The following is a 16,370-nucleotide window of genomic DNA, read 5'->3' as shown; positions in this document are numbered from 1 at the left end:
TTCCAGGGTCCATACCTACTCAGTAGATGTTATTCTTATCACGGTTTTAAGTTTAGCCGCGAATATTGTGATCTTGCCCCTTGAAGGAGCTGAAATTCAGGGACTTCATGTCATCTTTGAAACTGTGATTATAACAATATCCTATCTGCCCAGCGTGCTGTCAAACTGCTGTTGGAAGGCTCATGGAATAATGTGTAGAAGCACGTTTCCTTAATTGAAGGGATTCTTTCCATTCAAATCACAATTTTTACATGGCTATTTGCCAGTGCTACTTTAAACCTGATTTCCTAAGAATGGAGAAAAAATTCTCCAGGGAGAGAAAGCTTGGCAAATGATGGTATTCCTGCACCTGGAGGTGAAAGCGAAGGCTGGGAACAGGTGGCCTGTGCATCTAGCCTACCCATGCCAGGGTTTTGGTGGCCCACTCAGTGTGTGGGTTGTGGAGTTTTGTGGGGTTGGTGTTTTGTTGTTTTGTTCTGCATTCTGCTTCAAGGGTTTCCATCCTACGCCATGCTGAGCTACTGAGTAGGAGCTACCCCCTTCACATGGGGCTTGAGCTCTTTGATGGGCCACAGCCCCTATGCTGGGCTGCTCACATCTAAATCACCTGCCTGGCCCCTGACACCAACCTCAGCAGGCTTAAGTAGCAACCTCAACACACATGATATTAATGTAGAAAGGATGAATGTGCCTAATTCTCTTCCATAGGAGTTAGCCCTGAGGAGGAAAAATGCAATTTGAGCGCTTCTCCTTTTAGATTCTTAATTGAACTCATTGAGCTTCATCAGGCTTCCATACGAAAATACCAGGGAACTCCAGTGCATTATTCTGATATAATCCCATCAGTTCATTTGCTAGAAGAAACGACAGCCCTAAATTGGTAGCCATGAGTGGTATTAAACTTCCAACATCTCCCATCAATGAAACAGGGCTTCCATGCCTCTCACTGAATGGTTTTCGGTGGTACTACAGATGCCAATCATCCCCAGCCTCTCTCTGTTTTCTTACTTTGATAAATATCAGTTCTTTGGCTTATAGGAAAATAATTAAAGAGTCCCCATGTTAATTGCCAGGGAGCAGTTGAAAACAAACAAAAAGAGGCCGAACACCAACATCCACTTGGTTTTTTGTTTATTATAAAACGCTGTAATTTCCCAAGGCTGGTTCAGATAAATACGTTTTGCCCAAGTTCAGGGGCTGCTGTTTTTCCTTGCTTCATGAAATTATCAATGGGCAGGCCTTTGATCTTCCTGACCCAGGCAGCTCTGCTGGCTTTTTCCGGATCAACCCCTCCAGCCGGCTTTATGGCCTGAAACTCCTTCATCTTGGCCTCCTCGTACTCTTTCTCCTCCTTCACAGTCAGCAGCATGAACTCCGTGTTCACTCTGAAGGGGTCGAGGGCCGTGTAGAAGCGGGGCCAATCTCTCTTGGCAGCCTGGGCCGTCGTGCCCATCGGCGGAGCCAGCACGCGGTTTGGTTGGATGACCTGTGTGCTGGTTAAGGGGCTGAAGCTGCGCACTGCCCCATCAGTTGAACTGGTTGGCGGGTCTTCAGCCTTTAAGCTGCCAGAGAACCTGGGGCAGATAAGCACCGGCTGGGGGATGGCAGACTGGACTCTGGGGCTGTGCACAGAGTTCTTCAGGTTAAGCTGAAGCTTCTGGATTTCAAGGGGAATACTGGTTTGTTTCACGTCTATGGGAGGGTTGCTCAATCTCAACCGATCGACTGCATGTTGGACCGATCGTCCCTTCAAACTCAGGACCTTCCTTGGGTATGAAATGGAAGGTCCCCAGGCATCGATGACCTGGGTTTGGGGCCTCCGGGGATAGGCAAACTCCCCAGAATTATGGGCTTTCTGCAGGGCATTCACAGTCAGGAGGAACTGGTCAGGTGACATAGGGATGCACCAGGACTTCTTCTTTGAGCAATTGATCAAGTCTCCCAAAGTTCCCAGTTGTCCTTGTTTTGGTATTTTCTCCACATCATCTGCTTTTTAAAAAAAAGAAAAGAAAAACAAACCAGTGTTCCATGAAAACCATTAAGTACTTACGTATGAAAGTTAAATCCATTCCAACTGCTATGCAGACTATGGTCTTTGTTGCCCAATGGACGTGCTGCCATCATGTGAGCAAAGATCCTCTATGAGACGAGAAATTACAAAATATTTAACACACGTTTTTAACAAATATGCTAGTACTTGTGTACAAGTGTGTATGAACCTCTAGATACGCATATTTTGGAAGGAACATATGTAATGCCTGTGCTCCACAAGTTCCTGAAACTTCCCTGTGGGAAGGACCTTCACACCCCATTTATAGCCTTACAGAGTTTCAGTAACACACCTATATTTTTAAATAAAACCTGGATGGCAAAGCTTGATTTCCACTTTATTCATCAAATTTGACTCCAAATGATCTTTGGATGTTTCTCAAAATCAAAACTGCCTTCAAAAAACATGCCACCCCTGCAAAACTGAAACTATCAAATGGCCAAAAGCAGTTCCTGAACAGGAGTCCCCTAAATGTTTTGAACATTTCGTAGGTCCAAAAGCCACTGACAAGGACAAGAGATTCATTCTGGCACGCTACTTTAGGGTCAAGGCCTCCAAGATGCCTAAGGCCCTTGAGTTAGCAACGATGTCTTCACAGGTGAGCAAATTTACTATGTCTCTCATTTGGGCTTTTGAATCCCTGCCATACCTCACAGACACACTGAAAACGTTATCCTCCTTTTACAAAAGGCATAACTGAACCATGAAAAGGAGAAGGCATTTGTCTAGTCTGACCTAGCAAGTAGAATCTGCACCTCAAACTGCACCAATAAAACTAGCAAAGAAAATGCAACAGGGTATTGATTTCACAATTTTATAACAGTGTATAATTTTCCTTGACCAAGTAGGTCTTATCTAAATGAAATTAAGATGTCAAAGTCTTCCCCGTGCTTCGTCCAATTCCAGAATACACCACTGTGTGTGTGTGAGAGAGAGACAAAACAGTTTTTCTCCTTCTATTAAAAGGAATTGTGATGGGCTCATTGTTCAGTAACTTGTCTTTTTTTCATATAATAATATATTATGGATCTCTTTCCAAGTCAAAAATGGGGCTCCATGGGCTTCCCTGGTGGCGCAGTGGTTGAGAGTCTGCCTGCCGATGCAGGGGACGTGGGTTCGTGCCCCGGTCCGGGAAGATCCCACGTGCCGCGGAGCGGCTGGGCGCGTGAGCCATGGCCGCTGAGCCTGCGCGTCTGGAGCCTGTGCTCCGCAGCGGGAGAGGCCACAACTGTGAGAGGCCCGCGTACCTCAAAAAAAAAGAAAAATGGGGCTCGTCATCCATTTTTAGCTGTTGTATAAAATGCCTTTGTCATAGTATGGCTTTGTCATCACCTACTTAGTTACTTAGTCTGTGAGTGATCAACCTTAAAGAAATGCAAAGAGCATCTTTACTTATCATATGAGCAAAATGACGGTGGACACCCAGTGTTGGCTTGGGAGCAGTGGGAGCTCTCATGCATTGCTGGTGGGAGTGAAAAGTGACACAGCAGTTTTTAAAGACAACTATGGCGATCTCCTTCTAGCTTTTAAAATGCAATCATCCTCGTGGCTCAGCGATGCCACGCCTAGGACTTTACCCCGCAGGTATAGCTATACAGGTACACAGAGACAGGTATATGCAAGGATGCCCATTGTTATTACAGACCTCACAAAACTCAATTGTTTTACCCTCACCTTGAAGCTAGTCTCTGCAGGGAGTCTGATTCAAAGAAACACTATTATATTAGCCAAAAATATTTGAAAGGCCTTTTAAATCTTTACCAGAGTCTCTCAAAAACAACAAAGGGACACCTGATTCATGGTAACTCTTCTCCAAAGCCCCTCCCCGCCTATCTCCCTGACCCCCTTATCTCACATGTAGAGCACCCCCCAATCCAGCTCCTCCCCCGTGAAACCCCCTAAAATGCCTCTGCAATCAGCCCCACTGCCTCTTCTCCCTTCCGCTGTGCCCATTACTCAGATTGATGACACAACAGTCCAAGAAGTAAGGAGGCTGACTGTGAGCCCAAAACCAGAGGCTCAGCTCTGAGAAAGGCGCTCGCTCTGTGTGGCCTCAAGTCAGTAAGGGGACGATTAGGGAAAACCCACCACTCTTAGGAGAAGCTGGGCATTTTATCCATTCAGAATGCAAGCAAACTGATTGATCAACCTGCTGAAAAATCAGACTGAACAAAGAAAGAGAGAGAGAGAGAGAGAGAGAGAGATTGACTCTTGCCACATGAATTCAGAATAAAGGATCACCGCTCTTCTTATCTCCGGCGAGGGGTTTTGCTTCCAAACTCTCTTGCTCGGTGCCCGTGCCATTTGCTTCCCTAGAAGTCGGTCTCTTCCTGCCATCTCTTCGGGGTGACTTTGGCTTTCCTTGACTTCGAGGTGCCTCCGTTAACACTCCTAAATTAAGGTTGAGGAGGAAACTGTAGTAATTATGTGATTCAATTTGGTATGAATACTGGGGGCGTAGCTGATAATTCAACTGATTTTCACCCAAATGATCACTTTACTGTTTGTTGCTTCCTGTTGTCCCATGAAACTAGGCAATCACCTGGAGCCGAAGGTCCATCTAGATCACCTCCTGACGCCCCCCTCCTACCCCTGTTTCCTACTGATTATCAAGCTTTATGCATTATCTGAAATTCTCGGTCCTCTGTCCTAACTGACCGTTTGTGGTGTAATACTCTTGGAGGTGATCTATTGATCTAGTATTTTCCAGGTACGCATGTTACCAGTCAGAGGTCTACAGAGAATACGTTCCGCAGAGGACGTTTTTCTGCAGTACAATATATCTTGTCTGTGTCCTAAGGAAATAATCATGTACTATATGCTTGGATCAGGGGCAAGGGGGAAGATGCTGGCTGTCTGGTTTTTGTTTTAATGGCAAGTATGAAGGGCTAGTGTCATCTACTGCAGAAAGATTCTAATAAGTCTGAAAACTTAGGCCTTGAAAATCAGGAGATCCCCTTGAGCTGGCTAACAAATTGTCACATCAAAGAGAATGACATACAGGTTGGGATTTATATCATCAAGAAACCATTGACCAAAATATTCCACAGAGAAACTGGTCCTGGAAGCCCCTCACCTGCTCCCCTGGGTACCACTGGGGCTGCCTGGGATTCGGTTCTTACCTGTAGGTAACCTGGATGCCCTCAGGAGAACTGGGGACCTGTGAGATTTGCTGAACAGGGACTCCTGGGCCGTGTGTTTGCTACGTATGGATTCCTGAGGGCTGTGAATCTGAGTGCTCGACTTGGAGAGAACTTCTGCGAGGCCGTTTTCTTCCCTGTCATCCTCTTTGTCCGTCTTCTTTTGTTTGGCCCGTTCCAGGGAGTACTGCCACTTGATATTCTCGAACTGGAACATGAGGATGTTGCTCTCCGTGTTGATCACCATCCTGGAACCAAAGCAACAGGGTTGCCCACAAAAGGAGTGTGGAGGCTGCCACTGCCCGGCTTCCAAATATGCATTTGGACTACTGTCCCATCCGATCCTGAGGCCAAGGGACCAGTGCCCGGGAAATGACCGCACAGACAGGGTGGTGTAGGTTGTTGCAGGGTCTACGGGCGGAGAAAGGTGGCAGGCTGTGCAGCAAGGGTCGTTAGCTCTGTAGCCGTTTTCTTTAGAAATTAGATGTGAACAAGGCACACACGTCCTGATTACTTCGCTTCTCGGATTACAATATTTTTTAATGAATTTCCATTCCTGGAGTGAGTGCCAAGAACCCGGGGTGCCCGAGTCAGAAGGCTTAGCTACTCTGCACGCAGATGTCTTCAAGTTCACTCCTTTTTTCTTAAGCACAGCATCCAAATGCCATGGCTCTACTGCCGTGATGGGATGGGGAAAACTCTAATGGGGGAGGCCTTCAAGCCCTCGCTGACCCTCCAGCCCCACCCCCTTCAAGCCATCGCTCTGGGTGTCTGCGCACGCTCTACGTTCAGACAGAACATTTGTACTTTGTAAAGCAGGCGGATTTCTGTCTTCCCTAATCCCCACTCTCATGCCACTAGAGAAAAAAGGGTTCTAAACCCGGGGTCCCCACCATCGCCTGCTACCCACCCACTGTTCCTGGGGTTCACAGCGGTTACAGGGCATTGCTTTCCCTCCCCCACCTCTGCTCCTAGGTCTCCCATAACCATACACAAGAAATGGAAATGCTATGTGCGGGCTCCTTTCTGCGCCAAAAGCCTGCGATTTTAAGACTGTCACTGTTAGCGTAAACTCTCCCTAAAAGGGACTCGTTACGGTTGGAAGCACTGGAAGGGAACCTGGGGAATCGTTCCAACTAGGAATCTCTTTGAGACATTTTTTTGCTCAAGCTGACGTCTCTCTTCGGATGTCATGATTAAGAAAAGGTCAAAGGTGACCTTTTTTTATAGGCTTCTGACTTCGTAACTGAAAAGCATTAATTTATTGAGCCTTAGTATATAGCACCCCCCTGCTTTAAGCAAGGAGGACTAATCATTAGGAGGAAGGCAATGTGGTTCGAAGCGATTAAGTGATGTCTTAAGGGAGGCTGTGATAGAATTTAAAAGTTAAGTCTAGTTGGGTATTTTCACATAACATCACCCTGAACCTAGCGTCTAACGACACAGTATTATATACAACTAGTGTCGTCATGGTTCTGCTTTCTGTAAACTCATCTGCTCAGTTCTGCCCCACTGGACACTGGGCCGCCTGCCAATGCCACTCCCGCCCTCCTGCACGTCACTCTGCATCAGAAGCGAGACACAGAGAGCTGGGAAGCTCTCGGGCTGGACGTGGGATCAGGGGCTGCAGGCTGGCAGAACCTCGGTCCCCACGGCAGAGCTGTATCGAGCCCATTGCGTGACTGGATCAGACACCCAGAACGAATGAAGAGTAGTGTGGTCCCTGATTGCTAAGTTCTGTGTGAAGTCCCATGAGTCCCCCATGAGCCTATGACTGCAGCCAAGACTGGAGGGGAGCACGGCCCACTCTCTCCTGCTGCCAGCAAATCCGGGGCCGGTGTCCCATAGGAGGAAAAATAATCATCCAAACAGAAATGCTCAGGGCTCTGACCTACCACCCACCTGTTGCCCTGAATAAAGAAGGACAGCACAGGATAACCTCTGCCATTGGCTTTCATCACCTTCAGACAGTTCCCATTTAGGAAATTGTAAATGCGGATCTTGCCATCTGCACAGGCACTGATGACCCGGAGGAAGAGAAGGGCCACGTGGAGAACCTCCCTGGAAGGGAACAGAGCAATGGGCAGTACCCACCTTCTGGCAAACTGTGTGGGTGTGTCTGGAGTTGGGGCATTTTGGGTATTGTTGGGAGGCAGGGGTCGTGACTGTCCTTGAAACGATGTTTGCCATCATTTTATGATTCTGGATGTAAACCATTAACCCTCAAGACACAGATGGACTCTCCCACCCTATTGTGTTATTTTTCCTGCAATCTGGTCACAGTGCCACAAGGTGGCAAAACAAAAAAGCTTAAGTCACAGATTCTTTTTCTTTTTTTGATCTGATACAGAGATGACCATGCTTCTCTCTTACAATTTGATTCCTAGCTAATACTTCTCATGCTGAGAAGTATTTAACGTTTTGAATCTTTCTAAAAGTAGCACTGTTATATAAAGAAAGAAAGAAAAAACAAGGGAAAATGATCATCTTTATAAGAAGCAAAAACCTGGTATTTGAGCAGTTTCTTTTGGTTCTTAAATTAGTGGCTTTAATTCTTTCAGTGAAACATCCTTAAGGAAAATTGTACCCAGGGGTGAGATTTTGGAGCTCCCTTTTGTGACAACCAGCAGGAAAAGAGAGGGGATCAGGAGAAGACTTAGGTAGATGCCTCCAACAAAATTCTCCCTACAACAGCTGGCTCCAACTTGGGCTCCAGGTAAGTTGGAGTATTCAATTCTGAGAAGTGTAATTACCCCATTGCTGTTAATGCTACTGAAAAATGGACCTTGATGCCACCAGTGCCACCAATTTCTTAGATCTTATATGTAAAGCAGATCCATCAATCCCTGCCATCTCTACCCATCCAAGTCCAATCCATTGATCCCTGCCATCTCTACCCATCCAAGTCCATCCATGGCCTCGCTCATGTGCTACCGTCTCCATAAAACCATCCCTTACCTTCATTCTCCTCTCATTCCACTCACATACACAAACTTCGGGTATATTGTCAGAACCTCTTGGGCACAGTCCACATCTTGTCCATCTTTGCACACCCAGCACAGTGCCTAGCCCCATAGCAGGCCCTCAATAAATACTTGTTAGAAAAGTGAATGTCGACTCACGTTTCAGTGTATGATTGTTGCTACAATACGTTAAAAGAATGACATCCACCCCACACCATTTGGCCTTGGTCAGATCCCAGAGCCAATATTAAGACTTTTCAAGGCCCCAGCAACTAACAAAACAGAAATAGCAAAGACCTTGAAAGACAGGAGATATTCAGAAAGCTGCAAAGACGCCAATGTGGTTTGAATCCCACCTCACATGATGAATGGATGGATAGATAGATAGATAGATCAATCTAAGGTATAAAACAAGTATAAGAAAGTCCAACAAAGTTCCAGTTTTTTCTTAAGATGGAAATACAATAACTATATTGATGTACCTCGGTCCACCTGTGGGGGAATCCAGCACTAGGAGAGATGCCTCGTGATAGAAGGGTTGCCTCTTTGTGTATCTCTTTGGATCTTGCTGAGCTAAGACTACACTTCTCATGGGTTCCTGTGACATTTGGTGGTTCAACCTATACCATTATAGCCTGGTGATTAAAAGCACAGGCTTTGGGATCAGAAAACCTGGGATCAAAACCTGATCCTACCTTTTATTGACTATATAACCTTGAGAAAATAACTTAACCTCTCAGTTTTCAGTTTTCTATTGCATGAAAAGGGGGAACTGCCTCAGAGGATTGCTGTCAGGATTAAATCAATCAAGGTATTTTAAAAACTTAGCCCATACCTGACACAAGAGCGGTTTTCATGGTCCTGACATAACCCAGTCTCCTTTCAGGTTTATCTCTGTTCTAAAAATAAGTCATTTGTCTCCTTCTTTGTTCCTCTTTTATCAAAAGAGACTGCAGAGGGTGATGTCAGTGAAAATGGTGGAGGAAGGAACTCCAAAATTCCATCCTTCCATAAAAGCAACGAAGAAACTGGCAAAAACTGTCAGAATCAACTATTTGGAACTCTGGAAAATAACCAAAGGCTTGCAGCAACCCAGGGAGCACTTAGACAAGAAAATGATCTTAGTCTCAGTAGGAACAGTGGTCTTTGTGGCATGTTAACTTACCCTAGTCCAATCCCAACTCCCCAGCCCAGTGGCAGCCATGAAAACGTCAATAACAGCCTGCATTCCTGGTACTGGAGGAAACAGAACAGACCTCATTCACAATGAATTATCTGCCCTGTCTGGTGGCTTCCTGGGAGACTGGCTCAAAAAACTTGTCATTATTTCATCTTACCAGGAACTTACCCAGTGCTAAAACTACTACCTGGGGAGGGCAGGGGTGGGGGGAATGTTTTGTCTAAAACATAGGCAAATATTTTAGTCATGGTTGCCTAAGGCAATAGATATCTGCTGGGGCAAACAATACACTAACCAAGAAGCTTTGGAGGGAAAACTGGGGAATGAAATGTCTGTAAGGGCTGTGAAAAGCTCAGATGTATTTCTGGGACTCTATCTGGCCACATACACGCCCAGGGCTGTGCACATGCTTGGGGGAGACTTGAAAAAGCCCTAAGCTCTCACTCTTGAATGACCTTGATGGTCTGCACAAGCAGGAAATGAGGGCTAAGGCAGAGTTGTAAACTGTCTGGCTGAGTGTTGAAGGCTTCCCTCAACAGGCACACAGAGCCCCTTGGCAAAGAATGGGGGGTATTTTGTTTCCAGGTGTTCCAATAAATCTCTTTCCAGTCATGAGCACACCACCAAGGTAATAAAAGAGACTTCAGTGGCCAAACAAGACAAAGAATACAGACTCACTAAACAAACAAACAATAAAAACTACAACAAACAACTAGAAAAATAAAAAGAAAGAAAGAAACCCTGGGCATGGGGGAGAATTTGATTTCCCGAGTTGTCATATTAAAATATTCAGAATGTACAGCTTTCAGCAAAAAAGTTGTAAAGTGTAAAAAGACACTAGAGGGTATGGCCCATAAACAAGGAAAAAAGTAATCGATAAAAGCTGTGCATAAGGAAGCCCAATGGTTGCACTTTCTAGACAAAGACTTTAAATCATCTATTTTAAATGTGTTCAAAGAGCTAAGGAAAACCATGCCCACAAAACTAAAGGAATGTATAAGAATGGTGTCTCACCAAATAAAGAATATCAATAAAGAATTAGAAATTATAAAAGAATCCAAACAGAAATTCTGGAGTTGAAAAACTATACTAACTGAAATGAAAATTCACTAGAGGGGCTGAACAGAAGATTCAAGCAGGCAGAAGAAGGAAAGCATTTGAAGAGAGGTCAATTGAGACTATATAGTCTAAAGAACAGAAAGAAAGGAGAATGAAGAAAAATGAACAGAACCTCCGAAGTCTGTGTGACATCATCAAACATCAACATATGCATAACAGGATTCCCAGAAAAAGAGGAGAGAAAGGAGCAGAAAGAATATTTGAATAATGGCCAGAAACTTTCCAAACATGATGAAAAACATTAATCTACACATTCCAGAACCTCAACTCTAACTAGGATAGCCTCAAAAAGATCCACACCTAGACATATTATAATCAAACTGTAAGCAGTAAGAGAAGGGCAGCTCATAACATAAAAAGGATCCTCAATAACATTAATAACTGACTTCTCATCAGAAACCATGGAAGCTAGAAGGCAATAGAATGACCTACTCAAAGTGCTGAAAGGGTAAAAAAATAACTGTAAACCCAGTATTCTATATCCATCAAAACCATTCTCAAAAATGGAGAAATTAAGAAATTCCGAAATAAACAAAAACTGAAAGTTCATCACTAGCAGACCTACCTACTAAGAAATGGTACATGGAGTCCTTCAGGTTGAACTGAAGGGACACTAGACAGTAATTCAAATCCACATGAAGAAATAAAGAGCATCAGTAAAGGTAACTATCAATACAACTACCTAGGAAAATCTAAAACAGAGCATAAATGTATTTTTTAATTTATAACTCTTTTTTTCATCTCATTTAAAAGACAACTGCATAAAACAATAATTAAAAGTCTATGATAATGGACACACAGGATATAAAGACTTAATTTGTTTACAAAAAGAGTATAAAGAGGGGGGAAAAGGAGTTGTATAGGAGCAGTTTTTGTATACTATTGAAATTAAGTTGATATTAATGTGAACTACATAAATGAAGACATTCATTGTAATCCCCTGGGCAACGACTAAGAAAATAATTCAAAAATATAGAGGAAAAAAATGACAAGGGAATTAAAATGGCACACTAGAAAATATCCAAATATTCACTTAATATCCAAAAAGACCATAATAGAAGACTTGAGAAACAAAAAAATACAAAAGATTATCTAGAAAATAGCAAAATGGTAGCGTTAAGTCCATTCTATACTTAATGTAAATGGGCTAACTCTTCAATTAAAAGGCAGACATTGGAAAAAGGATTAAAAATGTGATCCAACGATATGCTGTCTACAAGAGACTCAACTGTAGATTCAAAGACACAAATAAAGGTGAAAGAATGGAAAAAGATACTCCATACCAAAGAAGCTCCAGAGTAGCTAGACTAATATCATACAAAATAGACTTTTAGACAAAATTGCTAATGGAGACCAAAAAAGAACATTATATAATGATAAAAGGGTGAACTTACCAAGCAGATATAACAATTATAAATGCATCTTCACCTAAGAGCCCCAAAATATGCTATGCAAAACTCACAGAATTAAAGGGAGAAATAGAAAACTCAATAATCATAGAGGGAGACTTCAATGCAACACTTTAAAAAATGGATAGAACAGAAAATCAGCAAGAAAACACAAGCCATAAACAACATTATAAACTATATGTAGACCTAACACCCATATACTGAGCATTCCACCAACAACAGCATACACATTCATACCAGTGCACATGAAGCATTCTCCAGGGTGGACCATACATTAGGCCATAAAATGTGTCAGTAAATTTTGAAAGATGGAAATTATATAAAGTATGTTCTCCAACTGCAATGAAATTAAATTAGAAATGAGTAACAGAAGGAAATTTGGGGAATTCATAAATATGTATGGAAATTAAACAACATGCTCTTAAATAACCGCTGGGGGAAAGAAGCATTTAGAAAGGAAATTAGAAAATACTTTGAGATAAATTAAAATAAAAACACGACATATCAAAACTTATGGGATGCAGCCTATAGCAGTGTTCAGAGGGAAATTTATAGCAGTAAATACTCACATTTCTCCAATCAATAACCTAACCTTTCACCTTAAGAAACTAAAAAAAAGGGTCAAACTAAACCCAAAGCAAGCAGAAGGAAGGAAAATATAGAGCAGAAATCAATGAAAAGAGAATTGAAAAACAATAGAGAAAATTAATAAAATGAAAAGTTTGTTCTTTGAAAAGATCAACAAACCTTTAGCTAGAAATTGTCAAATCTTTGCTTAGACTGACCAATAAAATAAGAAATAAAAGTCAAATTACTAAAATCAGAAATGAAACAGAGGACATTACTACTGACTAATGGAAATATTCTGTAATTAGATAGTGGTAATGGTTGCACAACATTATGGATATACTAAAAACCACTGAATTGTATGCTACAAAATGGTAAGTTTTATGTAATGTGAATTATATCTTAATTTTAAAATTGCAAAAAAAATATTAGTACAATACTAGCTATGGAAAAGACATTAAAGAATAAGGGGTTTTTAAAAAAAGACACTCCAGGGTACAGAAGCTTTTCTAAGGATCATCATTTTTGTCAGCCCTACTTTGCATCCTCTAATTTCATTCCTCATAACCATTCTCTCCTACACTGTATACAGAATCTTAATTTTGGATAAAAAAAAATGTTGGACCAAGAGAACAGAAAGGAGCCCTCTTTCTCTGGTCCTTCTTCCATGAAGGACAGAGAGCAAATATATGTTTTTTCATCCATGTCATATTCTAAAGATGGGTATCAGTGCATCATTAGAACCCTCCAGGAAGGCAATCTGTCAAATTAGTCCTCATTATCAATCAGTTGGAAATATTTATTAAGCACTTACATATACACAGCACTACTACAGATGAGTGGGAGAAAGGTCCCTAAAAATGAGAACATTGACAATGTCCTCCAGGTGTGCTGTAACTGTCTAGGGATTTGCTGTAACTGTGCAAGGCATCAAGAGCCAATGTGAATGGTATGTTGGGCTGTCATTCGACGGATGGTCTAAGGTCTCATAGCTGAGGAAGAGTGGGAGGCTCATAGATTGATGAAATGTTGAACATACTGCTGAGTTTGCTGGGAACAATTATTTTCCAGTAAGTAAACTAAATCTTACTGAATCATGCTTGGAAGGTTTTAAAAACGCAGAGTTACAATTTTCAGGTGACATCACAAAGTTTGAGTCCCTCCTTGAGGTCAAGTTTTGACAATCCAGATGATATGCTGAGAAGCTTACTGATAATCACTCAAGGGTTGGGGAAATCACTGAACACCGGCCTTTCCTGACACCCACCTGTCAACAATGCAGTCATACACGCCAGAGAGAGAACATACACATAAACGCCCATATCCCCCTCCACCGCCCACAAAGTCAGTCTGCCTGTTCAAGAGGTTCCTGTGAGGGTACAAGGAAATATAGGGCCATATTTCACTAAATAACTATCCCGTGATAGATCCTCCTGGAAGGCCCATTTACTCTTTCAATCGATTGGGACAGCACTTAGTTTCCTGGTATTTCTTATAATGCACTCAGGGGAAGAAGCATTATTCATGCAGTACAGAAGTGGCATAGAGCAGCCTGTAAAACCCATGACTGTGGCAGAACCATTAACTGACCACAATCCCCTTTCAAATAAGCTTAGATGTGACCTCAGAGTACTTCTTAACTGGCTCCAAGCAGCCACCATCACTAAACTGGGATTGGAAGTGTACCATGAAATCCATTTGCTGTCCTGGAATAGAATCAAGCCCGCAGGCTTTAAGGGAGCTCCTTCTTTAAGCCCTTGGTTATTTTTAAACCTTTGGCACTTGGATAATTTTAAGCTTTTGTGAACACGCAATTCCAAGATTTTAAGCTTAGTGGGGCTGGCATTATTTGGGGGACAGTTCTGCCAATATTCCTAGGTTTGGTAGGTAACAGATACAAATTTATCCCATGTGCCGTAAGTGTAAAGTTCCAATAACCTCTCAAAATCCACATTTAGTATTATTTCTTAAGAGAAATAAGGGAGGACAGGAGAGGGGGTGGTCACAGTGGACGACACGCAGAAGAAGAGGGAGCAGAGACGGACGAGGAGCAGAGGCAACAGGTGGTCAGCAGAGGGGACCGATCTGCCGAAGAGCGAAGTCTGGGCTCTGGCAGGAAACAGCGGGGCAGGAGCTGGGTCCCGGTTTCCTTGGCACCTACTTTGGATGCTTGAAGGCCATGAGGCACCGCTCGTACTTTCCCACCATGCTCCAGGCCATCACCAGGCCGTCAGCGCTTCCCGACAGGAGATGCCACTGGTCGAAGCACAGACACTTCACAGCTCCCTCATGGCCGTTGAGTGTCTGCAAGAAAAGATGCCTCTGTTTTCAGCCCGTCTTCAACTCAGACTGTGACTCCTCAAAGGCCAGAGCTGGAGGCTTCTCGAGATGAATCCCAAAGCCACGCTCCACCAATCCGTGGCCACCACCACTTAGCATTTATCTGAGCTGACCGCGCCTTGGCTCTGATGAGGCCAGCGGACTCCATGCCCCCCCGCTCTCCGGAGCTCTCTCCCGAGTTAAGGAGGAAGGTGAGCAGGGCGAGGCCTTGCTCCCGGCGGGTCTGCGGCAGGGCAGGCCCCACCTTTCTAGAGTGCCAGAGAGGGCCACGATTCACCTTCCTCTGCTGCCAGAAGGGCAAGGCTCAGGTGTTCCGTCCCCAGCTCCTTGCCAGGACCCGGAGGCAGCTGGGCTTCTCTGTGCCTGCAACTGCTGGGCAGACCACAGTGACGACACCGCTGGTGGCAAGAGCCTGCCAGCCAGGTCAGTGTTTCTCACTGTGATCCTGTGTCCCGGCACAAATGACATCTCCCCACCGCCCACCAGGGCCAGGGGGCTTCCAATCCAGCGAGAACGCTTTTTGTGTGTGAACAATCACTTTCTAGACAGCCAATGTTCTCTTCTCCTGAGAGGAAGGAGGAAAACAGTTGTGGCTTTGTTCATTCCTATGCCCCACACCAGAATCAGGCTGGAATGTTCCAGAAGAGGAGAAGGCACTTTACTCGTGCTGCTGTTAAAAGACCCCGAGCCCACGTACCATGCGGAGTCAGAATGCAGCCTCCGCCGCCGCCACCCACCCATGACGAGGCGGCTCACGCGGGCCTTGACCTTCTACTGGCTCAGAATGGCCCATTCTTGGGGGGCCTTCCCCTCCCCCTTTTCAGGACCACCCTCTTTAGGTGACTGCCACTCAACTGCTCTAGGGCAGTCTGGGGAGCTACCTGGAGGGGGACTGCCAGTGTCCTCCAGCCCCTCACCCCCAGTGCCCCGACCCCCCGTCCCCACCCCTCACCTTTACCAGCTGGGCTGTGATGACGTGCCACACTTTGACCAGCCCTTTCTCACAGCTGCTCACGATGTACGTGTCATTGATCCTGGTGGCCAGGATGGGGTTTTTGTGTTTAAAGGTCTTCAGGCACTTTCCTGTCTCTATATCCCACTCTGAAAGGGAGGGAGAGAGAGGGGTAGGTACACGGAGAGGGTGGCAGTGGAGCTCCACACCCCATCGCAGAAGCTAAGACCAGCCGAGCCCATTGTGTCAGACCCTGCAAGGCTTCACCTGGCCCGGCAGCTCCAGAGGCTGACCCACACTCCATGTACCTGCAACCCAGCACTCCCTGAACACAGCCCTTAGGAGAGCCAGCAGCGCATGGACCTTGGCTCTGACCCTGGAACTTAGCCTCGGGGTCCGAGAGGTGGACAGCTCATCTCTGATAAGCCTCCTCAGCTCTAATAAGCCTGAAAAATGCTTCCTATGGAGTGGATTTCAGGAAAATCGTGGGAGATGTTCATGTCCTCGTTCCTCCCGCATGCTGTCCTCCTGACCCCCACCTTCTATCCCCCAAAGGAAAGAAAGCTGTCTCTCCTCATTTACATTTTAAAATAGTTCTGAATCTGACTTTTGGATTGATTTTACTTTTGCGAGACTGTCACAGCTCAGGG

The 16,370-nt window shown here is 44.5% G+C and overlaps 1 protein-coding gene across 3 annotated transcripts in view; it reads right to left on the bottom strand.

Annotated features, from left to right (window-relative positions):
* Positions 1–795: 795 nt before the first annotated feature.
* The window catches only part of FBXW10B (F-box and WD repeat domain containing 10B), a 35,865-nt gene continuing 20,290 nt past the window's right edge, over positions 796–16,370 (bottom strand). For all 3 annotated transcript variants that reach the window (XM_079903859.1, XM_079903857.1, XM_079903858.1), the window contains 6 exons: positions 15,721–15,869; positions 14,590–14,732; positions 7,093–7,251; positions 5,173–5,438; positions 4,292–4,441; positions 796–1,989 (listed from right to left, as the gene is read on the bottom strand). In XM_079903859.1, the coding sequence (XP_079759985.1) occupies positions 1,166–1,989; positions 4,292–4,441; positions 5,173–5,438; positions 7,093–7,251; positions 14,590–14,732; positions 15,721–15,869 (1,691 nt within the window). In that variant the 3' untranslated portion in view covers positions 796–1,165. The remainder of the gene's footprint in view (positions 1,990–4,291; positions 4,442–5,172; positions 5,439–7,092; positions 7,252–14,589; positions 14,733–15,720; positions 15,870–16,370) is intronic.

Source organism: Stenella coeruleoalba, assembly GCF_951394435.1.
Source record: "Stenella coeruleoalba genome assembly, chromosome: 19".
In the NCBI taxonomy this organism is placed as follows: domain Eukaryota; kingdom Metazoa; phylum Chordata; class Mammalia; order Artiodactyla; family Delphinidae; genus Stenella; species Stenella coeruleoalba.
This window is presented reverse-complemented; position numbering and strand designations above follow the sequence as displayed.